The following is a 20,480-nucleotide window of genomic DNA, read 5'->3' as shown; positions in this document are numbered from 1 at the left end:
TTAAGCTTTTTTAAGTTCTCAATTTTGCGATTCCGTCCATGATTCTGTTGTCACGGAAACTATTGGGCTCTACATTCACGCTGCCATCAGTCTGGGACTGGCCCCCCGCCAAATACAGTCGCTACGAAATAACTTTTCTGGGGGAAAAGCATATAACACCCAATAAAAAAAAAAAATGAAAATCCATTTCCCAAAATGCCACGGACATGTTATAGCTGTAGTTCTGCTGCAACTTCACAGAAAGTGTAAATGTACAATCAGTAGTAAATGTAGTGAAAATCTCACAGTATCTGACTGTTTTAATGTTGTACAGGATCATACTGTAAATGGCAATGCATTCTGGGAGAAGATAATACTATTACAGCGACTATCTGCGAATGTTACAGCAGCAACATCCTCACATTGAAGCTGGAAACCAGAAAATGTTTGTCGTTTTCTAACAATTTCTTGCATCACGTTTCATTTCTGCCGGTATAACACACAAAAAAGGTAGGATCAGATTAGTTAGCAACGTCCATCAAATGAGTTTATTGCCCTCGGGTTATTATTTAAAAGGTACAATATGTTTGACATCATGTAAAAGACATTCAGGTGGGAGTCAAGTCAGCCAGCTGAAAACACGAAATGTCATCATCAAAGTCCATTGACAAAACAGTCTTTTCTTTTTTTATACACACAAAGCAACAGTTATGCGTGATCTGCGTGTGGTGTTTTCATAGTAAACATGTGTTGAGGACATGATCCCAACATGAGCTTATGAACATTATCTTCAGTTGATATCTATAACTAGTCAGTCTTTGCATTGTAAAATAACACTTCATGTAAGGGAGTCAGTTAAGGGTACAACCGTTACAATAAATCTGTGTTTGTAGCCAGTTGTGTTGTCCACTGAAAATACTACTTTAGTCCTTCGTTTTTCACGTGTCAGCAGCAAACGTAGACGAGCTTCAGTGACAATGGGGGGAAAAAAAAATCATAGCGGGGTTACGGAATCTTACACGACATAACTGAACAGGAAGCCTCGCTTTGTCACTCAAATAATAATTAGTTTTAAAGAACAGCACAAAAGTTAAAGTCTCTGTTTTTGAAAAAAATAATGTTATACATGGAGAATTTTTTTTCTTCTTCTTTTGCCGAAAGTCAAGTCTCGAGTCACCAACTATTGAGTCCGAGTCAAGTCTCGAGTTGCCAGTGTTCGAGTCTGAGTCCAAGTCACCAACTGTTGAGTCTGAGTCAAGTCTCGAGTCACCAGTGTTCGAGTCCGAGTCCAAGTCTCGAGTCGCCAGTGTCCGAGTCCAAGTCGGCAACTGTTGAGTCCGAGTCAAGTCTCGAGTCGCCATCAAGTCTGGAGTCACCAGTGTTCGAGTCCGAGTCTCGAGTCGCCAACTGTTGAGTCTGAGTCAAGTCTCGAGTCACCAGTGTTCGAGTCCGAGTCTGGAGTCGCCAACTGTTGAGTCTGAGTCAAGTCTGGAGTCACCAGTGTTCGAGTCCATGTCTGGAGTCGCCAACTGTTGCGTCTGAGTCAAGTCTGGAGTCACCAGTGTTCGAGTCCATGTCTGGAGTCGCCAACTGTTGCGTCTGAGTCAAGTCTGGAGTCACCAGTGTTCGAGTCCGAGTCTGGAGTCGCCAACCGTTGAGTCCGAGTCAAGTCTCGAGTCGCCAAAGAAGAGTCAGAGTCAAGTCCGAGTCGAGTCACCATTACCTGAGTTTGAGTCTGAGTCCAGGACTTGAATACTCCATCGCTGCCTATTACACATAAAAGTAGTCAGAACCGTCATCCAACTGCGTAGTCCGAGTCCAACTCATCAGTTTGCGAGTCCGAGTCGAGTCACGAGTCCAGAGAATAGCAACATGAGTCCGAGTCCAGGACTCAAGGGCTCCACCACTGAGCTTTCTATTTAAACAGTTTTGACACCTATTTGCTGTTGCTAGATTTTTAATATCCTGCACGGGGGAAAACATCCGCTTCACCTTAATTTAGTCCCTTCAAAAAAAATAAAAATAAGAGGCCTGTGATCCACTGGCTGTTCTATTGTTAAACCATCTGCGGAAAACAAAAGCCATGACATTTCAAATTAGAAATAAAAAAATCCTCTGAATCTCTCCCTAAGCCCTTTTATAAACGGGCACGTGTGACGCAAATCGCAAAAATAAACCAACCAGCTTTGAACATCACATCTACTGTATAAAAACAGTGTTTGCATTAATCCTCCTGTTGTCCTTGGGTCATTATCAAAAAGTTTCTATATGAGAAATTTGGGTTCCTTTTTAACCAAATTGTCAAAAAAATAATGTGGATGTTTCCATACGACGCTCTTCACAAGTTAAATAAATGATCAGTTCACTACATTCACTGAATTTGAGTATTTTATAAATTTTATAAACAAAGGACATTTTTTTTTATTTTTTTTTAGGAAAAAGCTTCAAAAAACAACAAAAACACGACAAAAAGGTGACCAAAAAAAAAAAGTGGAAAAAAACCCCCGACAAAAACATCGGGAAAAAAGAAAGAAAGAAAAGTGAAAGTTGCCGTGAAGACAACACAAGGGTTGAACAAGACTGTTGAGACTACCTGCAGCAGGTAACAGCCAACATTTTTACCTTTTAAATTCATTGTTAACAGACAAACAGGTGTAACAATACCTTCGGCAGTTAGGTTCATGAAAAATGCGCTGACTTCTCTCCCCGCCTGCAATGATCACTGTACAACACTAGAATACAAAACTCACACGATTTAATTGTTTAGCTTTGTTGAGCGTCTCCCAAAAAACTCAATTCCTGTTGGACGTCAGTGGGAATAAAGGGGGCTCTCTGTCGGAGGGAACCCGCAGTTCAACTTCCACTACTGTTAAAAAGAAAACACAGAAAGAAAGATGTATACTGATGATTACAGTTGACAACATTACAAACCACGACATGAGACCATTGGTAAAGAAACATGTCTCTAAAGCCGTTGACCTTTTTTTGCATCACGTTAACACTTCAGTTCATCTGAAGAACTTAAAATTGCCAACTTTGGAGAGGCATAACTGTTAACGGAATACTTGGATGTGTAACGTCACTAAAGAACAAAATGTCCATTTATTAAGACCCCGATTTTAACCCTTGTGTTGTCTTCCCGTCGACCATAAAACGTTTTGTTTTTCTGGGTCAAAAATTTAAATTCCAACTTATTTTGAAAGGTCCCATGGTATGGAAATGTTACTTTATGAGGTTTTTTAACATTAATATGAGTTCCCCCAGCCTGCCTATGGCCCCCCAGTGGCTAGAAATGGTGATAGGTGTAAACCGAGCCCTGGGTATCCTGCTCTGCCTTTGAGAAAATGAAAGCTCAGATGGGCCGATCTGGAATCTTCCCTTTATGACGTCATAAGGGGAAAGGTTACCCCCCCTTTCTCTGCTTTGCCCACACAGAGAATTTGGACACCCCATGAGAAAGAGAGAGAGACATCATGGCTTTTAAACAAGCAAAGTGGCAGTTGGTCAAGGCCACACCCCCACCCTCCACCTTGCCCCCCCTCTCTCCTCCTCAACAGCATTTAAAGCTACAGACACAGAAATGGCACATCCTAAGGAAAGCTCATTGTGGGACTGGCTCTAGTGGCTGTAATTCTGCACCAAGGCTGGATTTCAGGAAAGAGACTTCAGATACAGTATTAGGGGACCACTAAGGCCTATATAAAAGAGACTTCAGATACAGTATTAGGGGACCGCTAAGGCCTATATAAAAGAGACTTCAGATACATTATTAGGGGACCACTAAGGCCTATATAAAAGAGACCACAGATACAGTATTAGGGGACCACTAAGGCCTATATAAAAGAGACTTCAGATACAGTATTAGGGGACCACTAAGGTCTATATAAAAAAGAGACTTCAGATACAGTATTAGGGGACCACTAAGGCCTATATAAAAGAGACTTCAGATACAGTATTAGGGGACCACTAAGGTCTATATAAAGAGACTTCAGATACAGTATTAGGGGACCACTAAGGCCTATATAAAAGAGACTTCAGATACAGTATTAGGGGACCACTAAGGCCTATATAGAAGAGACTTCAGATACAGTATTAGGGGACCACTAAGGTCTATATAAAAGAGACTTCAGATACAGTATTAGGGGACCACTAAGGTCTATATAAAAGAGACTTCAGATACAGTATTAGGGGGACCACTAAGGTCTATATAAAAGAGACTTCAGATACAGTATTAGGGGACCACTAAGGCCTATATAAAAGAGACTTCAGATACAGTATTAGGGGACCGCTAAGGCCTATATAAAAAAGAGACTTCAGATACAGTATTAGGGGACCACTAAGGCCTATATAAAAGAGACCTCAGATACAGTATTAGGGGACCACTAAGGTCTATATAAAAGCATCCAAAGAGCACCATGTCATGGGACCTTTAACGTTTTGGTCGACACTCGCTTTTCCTGATGTTTCTGTTGTTTTTTTCCCACGTTTTTGAAGCTTTTTCCGACATTTTTGTCACCTTTTTCAACATTCTTTTATGAATTTGTTTTCAATATATATAAAATTGAAAACCCAAATTCAATGAAAGTAGTGAACTGATCATTTATTTTACTTTTGAAGAGCATTGTATGGAACCATCCATGTTATTACTTTTTTGACAATTTGGTTGAAAGAAATCCAAATTTCTGATATAGAAACGTTTTGAAAATGGGTTACATTAGACCCGAAGACAACATGAGGGTTAAGCCCCTGATTTTAATCCCATACTCTTTCCGAATTGGCAGTCCTGTGTCAATACTGTAAACTAGGTTCAGGAACACACGAGTGGTTCCGAGATTGTCTATGAAAAACATTTCGTCCCACTTACTTTTTTTTTTTTTGCCTGGTTTTTGCATTGGTGGCGCTGTGATTTTGAACTAGAACTTTGTCCTACTTCCTGTTAGAGCTGGAAAACTAAACGTCCGCGGTGCTTTAAGAGTTGTCAAGTGTGCATTTTGGAAAACGTGTGCTTTTCAAGTCAACAGATACATTTTTTTTTTTACAACTGTATCTTTAAAAGTGTTCAAGTCATGGGGATAATCCGTCTCACAGAGAAACAAAGATGGTGTCAGAGCCGGCTAAGTTAGTATCATTCGTTTTTTTCAAAATAAAACCAAAAAGCAAAAAAAAAAAGGTAAAGATGACTTCCGGGTCACGCAATTTGCTTCAGTTGAAAATATCAAAATAGGATGAAACGCTCAGGGGATCGCTCGGGGATCGGAAATTACTTTTTTGCTTTTATTTTGAAAAACTAATGAACGAATGATAGACGGATTAATTAGCTCCTAACTAGGCCGAACTTTATTCTGCTGCCAGCCGGTGAAACAGGTGAATATTAGTATTATTTAGAGATACAGCAAAGTCATTTAGCATTTATAAAAGAGTATCGAAGCTAGCTGTAAACTAGCCCCTACGGTTCCCATAGAAAAGCTCAGGGAAGCGGCTGGCTGGTCCCTATTTTCTTATGTTTATGTGTCTACAAGCAACAATGTGAGTAAATAGGGCAATTGTGCACACAGATTGTGCAGTTTTGGCCGCTGACAGGCTCAGATTATTATTCTAAGTGTCTGACGACATTATGGAAAGGATTTCTAAGGAGGTCGACCTTTCTGTTAAAGAGTAAGATCCTTTTTCTAAACATGAAAACGTTACGCAAAATTGCGTTCGCTAAACCCACCAGACTCCATGTAAATAAACAGTCATTTTAGCATCGTAAAACACACTTCATTCAAAGTCGACAGAAACAAAATAAAACTATGAAAAGCCGTTTTGGGTCGTCTTTCCACTTTTCCAACCATCACAACTCTAGTTTTGGTTGAAATAAACACCTAGTTTACCGATTTACATGTGAAAACATGTTGGCTCTATACACGCTAAAAGTATTGTTTTATTAAATGGAGTCTGGTGGGTTTAGTGCTAGCGACCTCAGAGCTGTTTCTGGTTAGACAGGTCTTATAGCGATTTTTCCATAATGTTGTCAGACACTTAGAATATTAATTTGAGCCTGTCAGCGGCAAAAACAGAACTTTTAGTGGACCAAATTGACGATGCACATTTGCCCCATGGGGTTACATTGCAGCCCGGTCTGTGGCTGCCAGTTACAGCGTTCATGCTTAATACTGGACCAATGTCAAAGATTGTTGTTCCAGTCAGTTACACACAAAAACATAGAAAAATAGGGTTGAAAATAACAGGAGTTATCCTTCAACCAACCAGTTAGTCTTCATTCTTGAATTCTTTTCTCTCGTAAAACGGGAAAATGCCGTTTGAAAAGTTAGTTTTTGGAGTTTGTGAAGCCCCCCCAAACTGAGCTAGCTGTAAACATACTGCTGTCTCAGATGATAAAGACAACTAAACAAAAACAAAAAAAAAGAAAGTTTGTTTTAATAAAGTGACATGTTTTTAGGAGACCATTTCCTCGTTATGTCCCATTTTCTTCATGTAGGTGGCAAGAAGCAAAAATAAGCCAAAACTGAACGCTGAAAAAAGGGAAGGTTTTCTGCGATGGATCGCCTTGCCGAAAAAGTAGTTTTTCATGCTAAAAGAAATGGATTCTTCACAGTGTGCTGACCGTGAGAAGATAAACCAGAAAAACAAACACGTCATTGGCAAAAAAAAAAAAAAACACTGGTATGAACCCTGAATTTGCTCCCAGGTAACAACGTCACCTACGTCAGTCCGTCTTTTCAGCTGTGGACAGTTTCACACTGGACGGTATGAAGTCGATAATAACATTATCCACACGTGTACCTTCATGATCAGTGGCTAAGAAGCCGGTAGAGGTCACTTGAAAAAAAAAAAAGGGGGGTGGGGGGGGATTGTGTGTGTGTGTGTGTGTCGGAGAGAGAGGGGGAAACACGCATCTTCGTGACGGCGGCAGATAGAGCCGTCGGCAACCTGTTTGTACGATTCCTCCGCTCCCCGTTGGCTGCTGCTCACAATCGGTCATCCCCCCCCGAGAAGCCTCGCTGACCCCGTTCGACTGGCTGTGATGGTATGGTAGGGTTGGGACGGCGGCGAAAGCTAACGTCGAAGCTCGTCTTAAGTGATCTTCTCGTGCTGGATCTGGTAGTAGCAAGCCTGGAGGCGGGAAGGACGCACAAATGAAAAAGATATGAGGACCAGAGTGCAGTCACAAAATAGTGGGTTTAAAACCCCTTAAAGCAGAGATCTCTAACAGACACACACACACAGACGCGCCCACACACACACACACGCACGCACACACATTTCCCATAAACAAGAGATCAAACCAACAGTCACTCTCAGTACTGTAACTATCACATTATAAATAACCCACAATTTTATAGAAAAACTATTATAAAACACAATAGGTCCCAGTCCAGAGTTACTGCAGGGGGGGGCCGCCAAATCTTTGTTCATTTTTTAAAAGTTGTTTTCAGTAGAGAAAGGTATTTTTCTCTTGAAAAATATATAATAGAAATGTATTTCTCACATATAAAAATGTATAATGTGAGACAGGGCGGAGCTCTGCTACTTCGGCTACTTGGGCGGAGTGATTTGTTTGGCAGCAAGCCTTTCTGAGAATATAGTTCCCGGTTTGTTTACGGTTAGAAGATGGCTGTGTCTCATGTTACGTCGTTTTTTGTACACGCTGTGACTCTACAAATCACAACATGTAAACAGGAACATGTTGGCGTTATTTTGTCACTTATTGGGAGCAGTAGGCTAGATGGAGCCGGTTACCTTCAGGATCTGTGCTAAGCTAGTATACCAGTGGAACCGTCAGACAGCGTTACGACACGCACGGACACGAGAAGGGTATGTCTGGACTTATCTAACTCTGGGGGGTACGGGGAATAAGACAAAGTCCCAATAAGTCGGCGTGTTCCTTTAAAGGCGTTAGGCTTCTATTGTAGGCCCAGTTTAATATGCAAATTTCAGAAATGATTTAATGACAATTGTGTGTGTGTGTTTGTTTGTCTCTGTGTGTTTATCTGTGTGTGTGTTTGTCTGTGTGTGTCTGTCTGTGTGTGTGTTTGTCTGTGTGTGTCTGTCTGTGTGTGTGTCTGTGTGTATGTGTGTGCATGTGTTTGTGTGTGTGTCTGTGTGCATGTGTGTGTCTGTGTGTGTGTGTGTGTCTGCGTGTCTGTGTGTGTGCGTGTGTGTGTCTGCGTGTGTGTCTGCGTGTGTGTGTGTGTGTGTGTGTGTGTGTGTGTGTGTGTGTGTGTGTGTGTGTATGTGCGTGTGTGTCTGTGTGTCTGTCTGTCTCTGTGTGTGTGTGTGTGTGTGTGTGTATGTGCGTGTGTGTCTGTGTGTGTCTGTCTGTCTGTCTCTGTGTGTGTGTGTGTGTGTGTGTGTGTGTGTGTGTTACCTTGAGTGTGGTGAACATGATCCCATGCTCTCCGTGCTGCACGCACGGGTCCATCAGGTCTTCGATCAGGCTGACCTCTGACCCCAGGTTCCTGATTCTGAGAAAAAAAGAAGAAAAAAAGAACTAAACAGAGCTGAATTAGACTTTTATGCATTTCTTTCACATCTACTGCAGCCATAGTCACTGTGTTCACTCGGACTAGGCACTGTTGACACGGCTAGGCACTTGTAATGACATCTCGAACATGTTAACAGTAGCATATTTGGAACCGATATACTACTAATAATAATAAGAAGAATTGGTATTGGCCTTGAAATACCAGCATCGGTCGATCCATAGTTTTTGGACAAGACTGATTATAATATAATCATAGCTCAGAAGCAATATAAAGGGTCAACTGGAGAGAATAACGTGTAATATTTGGGTTACGTATTTTGTGCAACTATTCGATCCGTAGTTGAGTAACACCAGATGGATTGTGGGTAACTTGAGCTTCCGTTGTTGGTTAGCTTTCGCCGTAGAAATGGAATAAAATTGAAGTCCTACAAATGTAAGACCTACATCACGACATTATGAAAAACGAAAGTGAAAATATTGCCTCGGGCTCCAAATTTTCGACACGGAGTAATAATAATCCGTACAAATACAGCAAATTATATTTGGACGACTGAAAGAAAGAACTACAAACCGCACAGAATAATAAAAAAACACTTTACTTCTACTACAAGGATAAGCTCTCCATCGCCTCATCATCATAATGTGTGTATTAAAGTGCTCATATTATGCTTTTTGGCTTTTTCCTTTTCCTTTATTGTGTTATATATCTTTTTTTGTGCATGTTATAGGTTTACAAAGTGAAAAAGTCCAAAGTCCCCCCCCAAAGGGACTTACCATCTCCAACAGAAAACACTGTTCACAAACTGCTCCAAACAGCTCTGTTGTAGTCCAGCCTTTACTTCAGAGACAAACGTGGTCACTTTGGAACACACGTTATAATGCTCGCCTAGCTGCTAGCATGGCACGCCCTCATACTCTGCAACTGACTGGCTAGTAGTCCTTACCTAGGTACTGTCAGGGCACGCCCTCATACTCTGCAACTGACTGGCTAGTAGTACTTACCTAGGTACTGTCAGGGCACGCCCTCATACTCTGCTTCTGACTGGCTAGTAGTCCTTACCTAGGTACTGTCAGGGCACGCCCTCATACTCTGCTTCTGACTGGCTAGTAGTCCTTACCTAGGTACTGTCAGGGCACGCCCTCATACTCTGCTTCTGACTGGCTAGTAGTCCTTACCTAGCTACTGTCAGGGCACGCCCTCATACTATGCTTCTGACTGGCTAGTAGTCCTTACCTAGGTACTGAGCACGTGCGACTCCCAACAAAGATGGAACAGAAGTGCGATGTCTCACTCTGTAGCTAAAACAGAGAGCTCAACACACAGGGTGAAAAGAGGAGCTGCAGCAATGTGCAGTACAACAGGAATATGGTGTTTTTTTTATAAATTAAACCATGTAAATCTATTTTGATATAACCTCTAAATACAATTATGAACCTGAAAATGAGCATAACAGGAGCACTTTAAGTGTATGATAGGGTGTGGTTTTGGGGGCTGACCGTGCACGCAGCACCACATAGAGGAATACGGGGAAAAGGTCGTCCATGGACCACAGGAAGTCCTGCTTCAACAGCGCCTGCACCTCCTGGGTGATCTCCTCGAAGGTGAGCTGGATCAACTGCAGCTTATCTGACGGGGTGAATGTTGTGCTGCAAACAAAACAAGAATCAAGGGAACTCGCGGGGAAATGAAGTGTAGTTTATCTAAAGGCCCTGACACAACAACCCGACAGCCGACCGTCGGCAAAAAAGGCAGTCGGACTGATCAGTCGGCTCCCCGAGGTCCAAAAAGTGCCTCGGAACCCACTGACGTGACGCCGACTTCAGCGTACGTTCTGCGTGTGCGCGAGACTTAATACGTCTCCATAACAGCAGGCGGCGCTAATCTGTCCAAAAAATGAAAACCGGAAATGCCGAACGCGTCACGTGGCTCTGGCTTCTCCAGCCGATAGTAATGGCGACTTGTTCGAAATACGATCTCGTATTTTACGAAAATAGTTCACTGAAACGTGTTTCTGAAAACATTTTGAGCGAGAAATAGGCCGTGTAGTTGCTGAATCCGTCTTCATTTCAGATCGACAAAGGTCAGTTTAAAAGATTTTCGTCAGATTATGAGAGGCGTTTCTCATCCCGCTCAACATTTCCGGGTTAGCGCTCCGCCAACCAGATTGGTGGAGTGAGTCCGACTGTCTGCCCTCCGGCCCAGCAAGTCAGGTCGGCCAAAATGAAGGCCGATGGCTCCTCCGATGGACGACGGCACGGAACACCCCGAACAGACTCAAGTCACTGACCTCGCCAGACTGTCCAACGGCCGATTATTGGGTTGGTGTGTCAAGGCCATAAAGCCCCAGTACAGAACAAAAGATTGGCGACGAGACGAGTTGAAACTAAGCTACTGCTGCTTCTTGGGCGGAGTGATTTGCTCGCAGCACCTGAGAGTTCGCCTGGAGTTCGCTCAGAGTTGGAGTAATATCACTCCGCCCAAGTAGCAGAAGTAGCAGTGCTTCGCCTTCTGAGAATATAGTTCCCAGTATGTATACGGTTAGAAGATGGCTGAGTCTCATGTGACCTTGTTATTTGTACACGCTGTGACTATACAAATCACAACATGTAAATAGGAAAATGGAACATGTTGGCGTTATTTTGTCACTTATTGGGAGCAGTAGGCTAGATGGAGCCGGTTACCTCCAGGATCTGTGCTAAGCTAGGCTAGCGGTGGGGGGCGTCAGACAGAGCTACGACACGTGGCGTCAGACAGAGCTACGACACGCGCGGAGACGAGAAGGGTATGTATGGACTTCTTTAACTCTAAAGTCCCAATTAGTCGGCGTGTTCCTTCAAACCAATTTACAAATCATCTTGGGCGGCCGGTTGGAGTCGAGCTGAGACGGGCCGGTTGAGACCGCTGAAACGTTTCCTGCCACGTTCTAAAACGGTTTCGTCTCGTTCGATCGCGAGTCTTTGGTCTGAACTGGGCTCAACAATGACCACAATAGCACTTCACACGTGTTAGTTTTTGAAAACTACTTTCATAGTTGTTGAATAGAAACGTACCTGATCTGTTGCAGTGTTTCCACTGCGGAAGCGAAGCAGACATCCTTGGTGCTGGAGAGGACCTGAGGGAGACACACATCTTCTGACTCATGGTGGACAGACTGTCATTTATTATATTTGCAGTTCACTGAAAAAGAATTGTGCAGTGCCCATTTTGGAGCGTGTGCCTTTCCGGAACGGGACGATTGCGTGGTTCCCAGTACTGTATTCCACAACTTGATGTACACCATAAGCACAGTACTATAAGGCAACCTCAACTTCTACAGATTCGGAGTGTCTAGCGGAAAGTGTCTGTGGCCCGGTCGCGGGGGGAGCAACAAGCCTGGCGCAGCCTGCTGGGGATGCCGAGAAAAAACAAAACAACGTGCTGGAGAGCCCGAGAGCCTGCGCGTTCATCAAACATTAGTTTGTGTACCAACCATAGACTGGTAATGGGACCAAACCGTTCTCATTCCCAAGTCGTCGTATATTGACGCTGTTCAGTGGCTCTCAGTGTCCGATACCAGTGTTTACCCCCGCCATTATAAGAGTTTAGGTGCAGCACCTGAGCCGTTTTGGGCAGCACCTACTGTAACTTGAATAAATGTCAAATCAATGTGAGCATCACAACTGACTAAATGACACTCAGGTACTCCTAAATACTCAGATCTAATGGTCGTAGTTGGTCCCAGTGGACTTCTTTAGCACGTTTTGTCTTTAAGAAGCTGGAATTGGAGAAATGTGACGGATTGTTTCAGGTATAGAGAAGTTGTAAAATCCTAAAGTATTTTTAAACCGCTACCCAGTGTGATGTCTGATAAGCCATCAAACTTGAGGATCTGTTACTCAAACTGTTACTTCCTCCATTGTATTTGTTTACTCTCTGAACGCCCACTGATGTTAGAGACTACCTCAATCAAATGTGACTTTTTTTTAAACTTGTACTTGTACCATGACATGGTGCTCTTTGGATGCTTTTATATAGGCCTTAGTGGTCCCTTAATACTGTATCTGAAGTCTCTTTTATATAGGCCTTAGTGGTCCCCTAATACTGTATCTGAAGTCTCTTTTATATAGGCCTTAGTGGTCCCCTAATACTGTATCTGAAGTCTCTTTTATATAGGCCTTAGTGGTCCCCTAATACTGTATCTGAAGTCTCTTTTATATAGACCTTAGTGGTCCCCATAATACTGTATCTGAAGTCTCTTTTATATAGACCTTAGTGGTCCCCTAATACTGTATCTGAAGTCTCTTTTATATAGGCCTTAGTGGTCCCCTAATACTGTATCTGAAGTCTCTTTCCTGAAATTCAGCCTTGGTGCAGAATTCCAGCCACTAGAGCCAGTCCCACAATGAGCTTTCCTTAGGATGTGCCATTTCTGTGTCTGTAGCTTTAAATGCTATTGAGGAGGAGAGAGGGGGGGCAAGGTGGAGGGTGGGGGTGTGGCCTTGACTAACTGCCACTTTGCTTGTTTGAAAGCCATGATGTCTCTCTCTCTCTCTCTCATGGGGGGGTCCAAATTCTCTGGGCGGGCAAAGCAGAGAAAGGGGGGGTAACCTTTCCCCTTATGACGTCATAAAGGGAAGATTCCAGATCGGCCCATCTGAGCTTTCATTTTCTCAAAGGCAGAGCAGGATACCCAGGGCTCGGTTTACACCTATCACCATTTCTAGCCACTGGGGGGAGCTCATATTAATGTTAAAAAACCTCATAAAGTGAAATTTTCATGCCATGGGACCTTTAAGGTAAAAGTAAAGTGAACAAATAAACGATACCTGCTGCTTCTCCCCAAGTGCAGGCATGGGGACGGGAATGGAAACAGGCCAAAACTTTCTAAAGGGAGAGGGGAGGGGAAAAATGTTTTAGGATTTGACATGCAAATCGTCAAATGAAGACTCTCTTTTTTTGCAGTGGCCCGGTGCGTGTACGTACTGCTGAACACCCAGGAAGGCGAGCAGAGCCAGGTCGGGCTGCTTGTTGAGGCGGAGGACACACTCCCAGTAGACGTCGTCCTCTCGCTCCTTTTCCAGGGCGTAGAGGGTGAAGAGCGGCGGGTAGAGGCGGGGAAGCAGGACCGGGAGCAGCAGAGCCGAGCTGCTCACCACGCGACTGAGGGACAAAAAGACACATTTAGGGGAGTTTAACGATAGAGATTCACCTAATGATAAAGAGAGGAGAGTTTAATCTGATCTGTGGACCCGAGGAAGTGCCGAGACTAAACGTGATCTAACTAAAGACCACCGAAGCTTAGAGGAGGGGGACATGCAGGGCCGGCGATTGCTATAGGCGAACTAGGCGATTGCCTAGGGCGTCAAATGTGTTGGGGGGCGCCGTGTCGCCCTTAGGTCTACTTCTCTTTAATAATAGAATTAGAATGACAAGTGAAATAAAACATGTTTATTAAACATGATCATCCTAGGGCCCCCCCCCCCTCAGCCACACGTTTACTTGTCAACCTGATTATTAGATTGAACCGATAATTATTGTCGATCATTTCCTAATTAGGGGAAAACTTCAAACTAAAGATTTAGTTTGAAGTTCCCGTGACGTGACGTTTCCAGTCTGTGGGTCAGACTCAAACACACGGAGCTCTGAAGCAGCCCTGTGCGTCGCTTAGCGTCCACTCTCGCTGTAACAATAGAGACGAGCAGCGGCACAGACCACGGAGCTGCGGCAGATGTGTCCCGTTTGTGCTCCGTGTATTTCTGCCGTAGTTTCGGGTTTCCACCGACGTAGAGCAACGTAGAGCCACTTCCCTAAACTTTGTCTCATTCAGAGACCAGAGACTCAAACGGGGCTCTGTGTCTGTCAGAAGGTCTGAGATCTACCGCATCAGCAGAGCAATCACGTAATGCACAGCGGCCTATGGTGCAGGTAGATTATTTTCTGAAATATAGTGACTTTATTCTTGTAATAGCCTATTATCACTTCATTTTTCTCAAAACTCAATCTCGCCTAGGGCAACCAAAGGGCTAGAGCCGGCCCTGGGGACATGGGCCCTGTCTTTACCCAGGTTTGGGTGACTCCAGCGGGGTGTCGTCGGAGCCTGGGTCCTGGACAATGGTGGACGGCTCTGGAATTAGACCGCCCTCTTCTGGCAGGTCTGGGAAAAGAAACCTGTAGAGCATTCCAGAGCAAAACACACAAAGAAAAACATATTGGTGAACAACAGCATCTATCCCTTCATCCAGGGGTACATCCATTTATGTGAAATGCAAAGGGCAGCCCTCCGGGGGTTCTCTGAATGAAATGTAAGACTTTTTAAAAGACCTTTTTAATACCATCTAGGATGAAATGAATTACTTGAATTTAATAAAATATATTTTATTTTTAAGATTCATTTTTTGGGGGCATTTTAGGCCTTTATTTATACAGGACAGCTGAATACATCAAAGGGGAGAGAGATGGGGAATGGCATGCTGCAAAAGGCCACAGGGCGGAGCCGAACCTGGGGCCTCTGCATCGAGGAGTAAACCTCTATGTATGGGCGCGCGCTCTACCAGGTGAGCTATAACTGGCAGCCGCAGACCGGTCTGCAATGTAACCCTACGGGGCAAATGTGCATCGTCAATTTGGTTCACTAAAAGTGCTTTATTTCTTGCGGACAGGTTCAGATTAATATTCTAAGTGTCTGACAACATTAATGAAAGGATCCCTACAGAGATAGACCTTTAAAACCTCTTTGAGACCTTTCTGTTTAACCAGAAACAGCTCTGAGGTCGCTAGCGCTAAACCCACCAGACTCCATTTAAGAAAACAATACTTTTAGCGTGTATAGAGCCAACATATTTTCTTTTATGTAAATCGGTAAACTGTGTGTTTATTTCAACCAAAACTAGAGTTGTGATGGTTGGAAAAGTGGAAAGACGACCCAAAACGGTTTGTCATAGTTTTATTTTATTTCTGTCGACTTTGAATGAAGTGTATTCTACGATGCTAAAATGACTGTTTATTTACATGGAGTCTGGTGGGTTTAGTGAACGCAAGTTCGTAAATGTTTTCATGTTTAAAAAAAGGATCTTACTCTTTAACAGAAAGGTTGACCTCCTTAGAAATCCTTTTCATAATGTTGTCAGACACTTAGAATATTAATCTGAGACTGTCAGCGGCAAAACGAGCACTTTTGTGAAGGTAAATACAAGCTGGACAATTGCCCCATTAACTTATACTGTAGCTGTTTCGCCGCTGCCGACTGCAGCGATCTCGCTTAATACTGGACCAACGTCAAAGATTGTTGTTCCCATCAGTCACTTGGACATAGGTTGAAAAACATTTTTTTGAGACCCTGCGGGAACACTGAATGAAGCTACAGACCGTAGGTAGCTGTACTGAACTACCTGACGATCTGGAAGATGCGGTTGAGGTACGACTTGATCTCGTTGACCGCCTGAGGCAGCAGCCGGCGGTTGGCTCCGACTCCAACGTAGGTCATCCTGTAGACCGCCACCAGGGTCTCCAAAAGCCGGCCCAGTGGGTGGAGGGGGGTGTCACACGCCTGGAGGAAGTGGAGAAGCAGCCAAATATAATCCCGGTGTTCACCGCTGGTTTTGTCAGTAGGTTTTGTTTGACAGTTACTCGATTTGATTTACATAGTTAAAAAACAAACATGTATACAGATGTTACGACGGGGTTTTTGAGAAGACTACATCCCCCCCCCCCGGACTCATTTCCGGGTTCTCCTTCTCCATGAACAACGTGAAATCAAGGAGAGGGTTAACTTTTCCTGCTACAGATTCCCCACCGTGGTCAGAAATCACAGGGGAGACACTTTGTTTCTCTCACTATGACTCTAGAGCAGTGGTTCTCAACCTTTTTTGGGCCAGCGCCCCCCTATCCATTATCCAGGTCCCTAACCGCCCCCCATCAAATAAGTAAATAGGGTAATTGCCCTGAATATTAATGATTACACCCTAATATTAGGCCTATTATTGTTGTTACTATGCCAAGTAACGAACTTACGGTGGCCGAGACTGTTTAACACAGGTGCAAACGGTACGTGCTGGCGGCAGGAAACTTCACTCCGTGTGTCTGTGCCTCGTCCATAATGTACAACATTAGCGGGACAACGTTAGCGGGACAACGTTAGCAGGACAACGTTAGCGGGACAACGTTAGCGGGACAACGTTAGCGGGACAACTTGGTGAGCGTTGCCTTCTCAGCGTGAGAAATACAAGGTGTGAGTGTGTGAACTGCTTGAAATGCGGGTGTCTCACGCTCAGTGCATGAGGCTTGAGAACCCTGACATCCCGTTTCCGTGAAGGCAGCACGGAGCTGCGCCAAACGAAGCTGACAGAAGCGCAGAAGAGAAGAAGAGTTACGATACACCGTCTCATCCAGTTGCAGTGCCGTGAACTGGCAGATTTTAATGTTGCAGACCACTGTTGTTTGCGAGTAGTTTAAAGTGTAAATGTGTATTGTTACTGTGATCTTTGGTTTAAACTCGCCTTCAAACAAACGCCCCCCCCCCCCCAAGGGCACCTCAACGCCCCCCTTTACAAAATATTGCTTCCAGCGCTCCCCCCCGTCAGCGGTACCACTCCCGTTGAGAAACACTGCTCTAGAGTCACTACTCGCTCCGAAGCTAATCACTAGGATCCAGCTTTACCTTGATGAGGTAGAGGCGGATGGTGTGATATCTCTCCATGGTGATCAGGCCTACGTGCAGCGGGATGACCTCCAGGCTCTCCAGGGTTCTGCTGTGGCTTTGAGACAACGTCTCCGGACTGGGACACACACACACACAAAACATTACGAAATGAACATTGTTTTTCAGGAATATTCCCATTTAGTTTCAGAATGTCTTTTACAAGGGAGTCCTGGACAGCAGCACAAGAAGTTTCACATAAACCACAGACTTAAAGTTACTATATGTAACTTTTTAATGTTTCTAAAACTGTGCAATTTTTCATCTGATGATCATAAATGACCTGTTAGAGGAAACGAGACTAACAGTGAAAAGAACGCTATTTTTTCCTAGTTTCTATTAAAGTGCTCATATTATGCTTTTTCCCTTTCCTTTATTGTGTTATATATCTTATTTTGTGCATGTTATAGGTTTACAAAGTGAAAAAGCCCAAAGTCCCCCCCAAAGGGACTTACCATCTCCAACAGAAAACACTGTTCACAAACTGCTCCAAACAGCTCTATTGTAGTCCAGCCTTTACTTCAGAGACAAACGTGGTCACTTTGGAACACACGTTATAATGCTCGCCTAGCTGCTAGCATGGCACTCTCTCATACTCAGCTTCTGACTGGCTAGTAGTCCTTACCTAGGTACTGTCAGGGCACGCCCTTATACTTCCCTCACCCCTTAAAGTCAACATTAAATCATACTCTATAAATCAAGAGTGTGTGTGTGTGTGTGTGTGTGTGTGTGTGTGTACCTGTCCTGGATGTGTCGTCGGCTGGTGGTGAGGGCCACGGCGATGTTCTCCCAGGCCGTCCCGTTCTCTCCTCGGCCCGGCTCCTCGCAGCCCAGCTGCCTCCAGCATTCCTCGAACACCGCCTTCCACTTGTCCTCTGCGCGCACACACAGACGCCCCAGCTTCCTGCCACATCGCACGCAGAGTACACAGAGTGTGTGACAAATCTTGGAACATTCATTATGATCAAACTTTTTTTTTTTTCTTCCTGTACATTTCAGACATTATGTGAGCTTACACAGCGCTGGTCTTGTCTTTGTCGGTGTCCAAAAAAAGGTGTGGTTTGAAGTAGGACCCCGCCACTTTGAGGCCGGAGCCCCATTCGCCGTTGAAGGAGCCCTCCAGGTAGTCACCGTTGGCCATGGTAAGGACGCCCTGAGGGGAGAGCCAATCAGCCCATTTAACTACACCGACGTGTTTCGTTTCCTTTGAACATACCTACTCAGGCTACGTTTGCATTAGTTCAAGCTTAGTTCACTATCGTCTGGATCAACATTTCCAGGCCATCCGGCGCTGAAACTCCTGAGTGTTGCTGGATAAATAAAATGCATTCTTATAGTTAAAGATATGTATGGTTACCTTTCCATTGAGAGTCCAGTCGTCAGAGAATTCGCCCTCGTACGTGGTGTCGTCCTCCGACAGGAGGATCCCAGTGCCCTGAAAGACAGAAAATACCTCCCTTCAGTCCCGGCTTCAATCCTGATTCCTCTCGTTTCCCTCTCAGACTCGTTTATGGCACACCAGGGATTAGGAGCTGGGAGGCGAAGCTTTTTCTAATGCTGAAGAGTAAATACACAGCCCATGTTGACAGCTGGCCCGCCCAATCAGAAATTCAAAGTCAAGTGTGTTGGCGTGCAAAGCGCCGCAACAATCGCAACAACCATGGATTGCTGTTTTGGCCAACAACTGTGTCGGATTTCAGAAGCTCCGCAGTCTGACGTGACAGGTTGTGACCTGATGCAGCTGTCTGTAAGACTTTTTGTGGAGCGCAAGAACTTTTTAGTAAGTAGAAACAACACCCTGCCTTGGTATTGGCTTCTTAAACTTCCCACCACGTGCACACAACATGTGACATAAATCCAAAAATAAGAGAGAAAGTGCTCACCATCATCTTGTTGTCTTTGAAGGCTCCTTCGTAGTACAGGCCGAACTGAGTGACGACCACCCCGGTGCCCTGCCGCAGGTGATCCTGCCACATGCCCATGTACTTCTCCCCCCTGGACAGAAAAACAGACAAACAGCTCGCGTTTATTAACGGAGTCATGAAAAAATGTCGAAAAAAAACGTAGAAAGAAATTGGAAAAAAAACGTTGAAGAAAGTGACAACATCGTCGATCAGGCTATTTGCAAACACCCTTCAAACGGTGATTCTAAGAAGATGTGGTCAAATTCGAGAAAATGCCCTTGAGCGTACTTTGTGATGTCATCGAAGACGCCGTAACCGGTCTTCTTGTCCTGCAGCCACTGGCCAATGAAGACGCTGGGGGAGGAGGTGTTGAGCTTGCCACTGCGCAGCACGCCGTGGCCGTGTCGCATGCTGTCCTGGAAGAATCCGTCGTAGACCTCACCGCTGGCATACCTGCAGACAGACAGGAGGTGGTGGAGCCAACGGAAATGAATACAGCAAGTAGGTCTTGCCAAATGCTATTTAGGGGTCATTTTGTTTTGTTTTTTTCAACCTGTGAGCAAGTGACTGATGGGAACAACAATCTCTGACATTGGTCCAGTATTTAGCGTGAACGCTGTAACCGGCAGCCACAGACCGGGCTGCAATGTAACCCTACGGGGCAAATGTGCATCGTCAATTTTGGTCCACTAAAAGGCTCAAATTATTATTCTAAGTGTCTGACAACATTAATGAAAGGATCCCTTCAGAGATAGACCTTTAAAACCTCTTTGAAACCTTTCTGTTTAACCAGAAACAGCTCTGAGGTCGCTAGCGCTAAACCCACCAGACTCCATTTAAAAAAACAATACTTTTAGCGTGCATGGACCCAACATGTTTTCACACGTAAATCTGTAAACTGTGTGTTTATTTCAACCAAAACTAGAGTTGTGATGGGTGGAAAAGTGGAAAGACGACCCAAAACGGCTTTTCATCATTTTATTTTGTTTCTGTCGACTTTGAATGAAGTGTGTTTTACGATGCTAAAATCACTGTTTATTTACATGGAGTCTGGTGGGTTTAGCGAACGCAATTTAGCGGATGTTTTTGTTTAAAAAAAGGATCTTAATCTTTAACAGAAAGGTCGACCTCCTTAGAAATCCTTTCCACAATGTTGTCACACACTTATATTACATTATTATAGAAGACATATATTATTATACTGTATAAAAGAATATTAATTTGAGCCTGTCAGTGGCAAAACAAGCACTTTTGTGAATGCAAATAGAAGCTGCACGATTGATACGTGTGTAAAATGTTCATATTTGCCATGTTTTAAAAAGCCAAAACATCGTTTAAGAACCCGATGCGTACAGGACACTGAGAATATATCAAAATGTTAATGTTATCTTCACCCAGTTGTCCCTATTAAAGTAATAAAGTCATTCAACATGA

At 44.0% G+C, this 20,480-nt stretch overlaps 1 protein-coding gene across 5 annotated transcripts in view; it reads right to left on the bottom strand.

The window, feature by feature from the left end:
* Nucleotides 1–500: 500 nt before the first annotated feature.
* Nucleotides 501–20,480, bottom strand: part of als2b (alsin Rho guanine nucleotide exchange factor ALS2 b) — a 52,877-nt gene continuing 32,897 nt past the window's right edge. For all 5 annotated transcript variants that reach the window (XM_078243283.1, XM_078243285.1, XM_078243282.1 and 2 more), the window contains exons 21-34: nt 19,335–19,499; nt 19,026–19,137; nt 18,500–18,577; nt 18,159–18,295; nt 17,882–18,046; nt 17,104–17,221; nt 15,836–15,993; nt 14,508–14,615; nt 13,431–13,607; nt 13,274–13,331; nt 11,519–11,580; nt 9,965–10,114; nt 8,351–8,447; nt 501–7,095 (exon numbers count right to left, since the gene is read on the bottom strand). In XM_078243283.1, coding sequence (XP_078099409.1) covers nt 7,057–7,095; nt 8,351–8,447; nt 9,965–10,114; nt 11,519–11,580; nt 13,274–13,331; nt 13,431–13,607; nt 14,508–14,615; nt 15,836–15,993; nt 17,104–17,221; nt 17,882–18,046; nt 18,159–18,295; nt 18,500–18,577; nt 19,026–19,137; nt 19,335–19,499 — 1,624 coding nt within the window. In that variant the 3' untranslated portion in view covers nt 501–7,056. The remainder of the gene's footprint in view (nt 7,096–8,350; nt 8,448–9,964; nt 10,115–11,518; nt 11,581–13,273; nt 13,332–13,430; nt 13,608–14,507; nt 14,616–15,835; nt 15,994–17,103; nt 17,222–17,881; nt 18,047–18,158; nt 18,296–18,499; nt 18,578–19,025; nt 19,138–19,334; nt 19,500–20,480) is intronic.

The sequence above is a fragment of the Sander vitreus genome, chromosome 24 (assembly GCF_031162955.1).
Source record: "Sander vitreus isolate 19-12246 chromosome 24, sanVit1, whole genome shotgun sequence".
Lineage (NCBI taxonomy): Eukaryota > Metazoa > Chordata > Actinopteri > Perciformes > Percidae > Sander > Sander vitreus.
The sequence above is the reverse complement of the archived record's forward strand: the minus strand, read 5'-3'. Positions and strand labels throughout refer to the sequence as shown.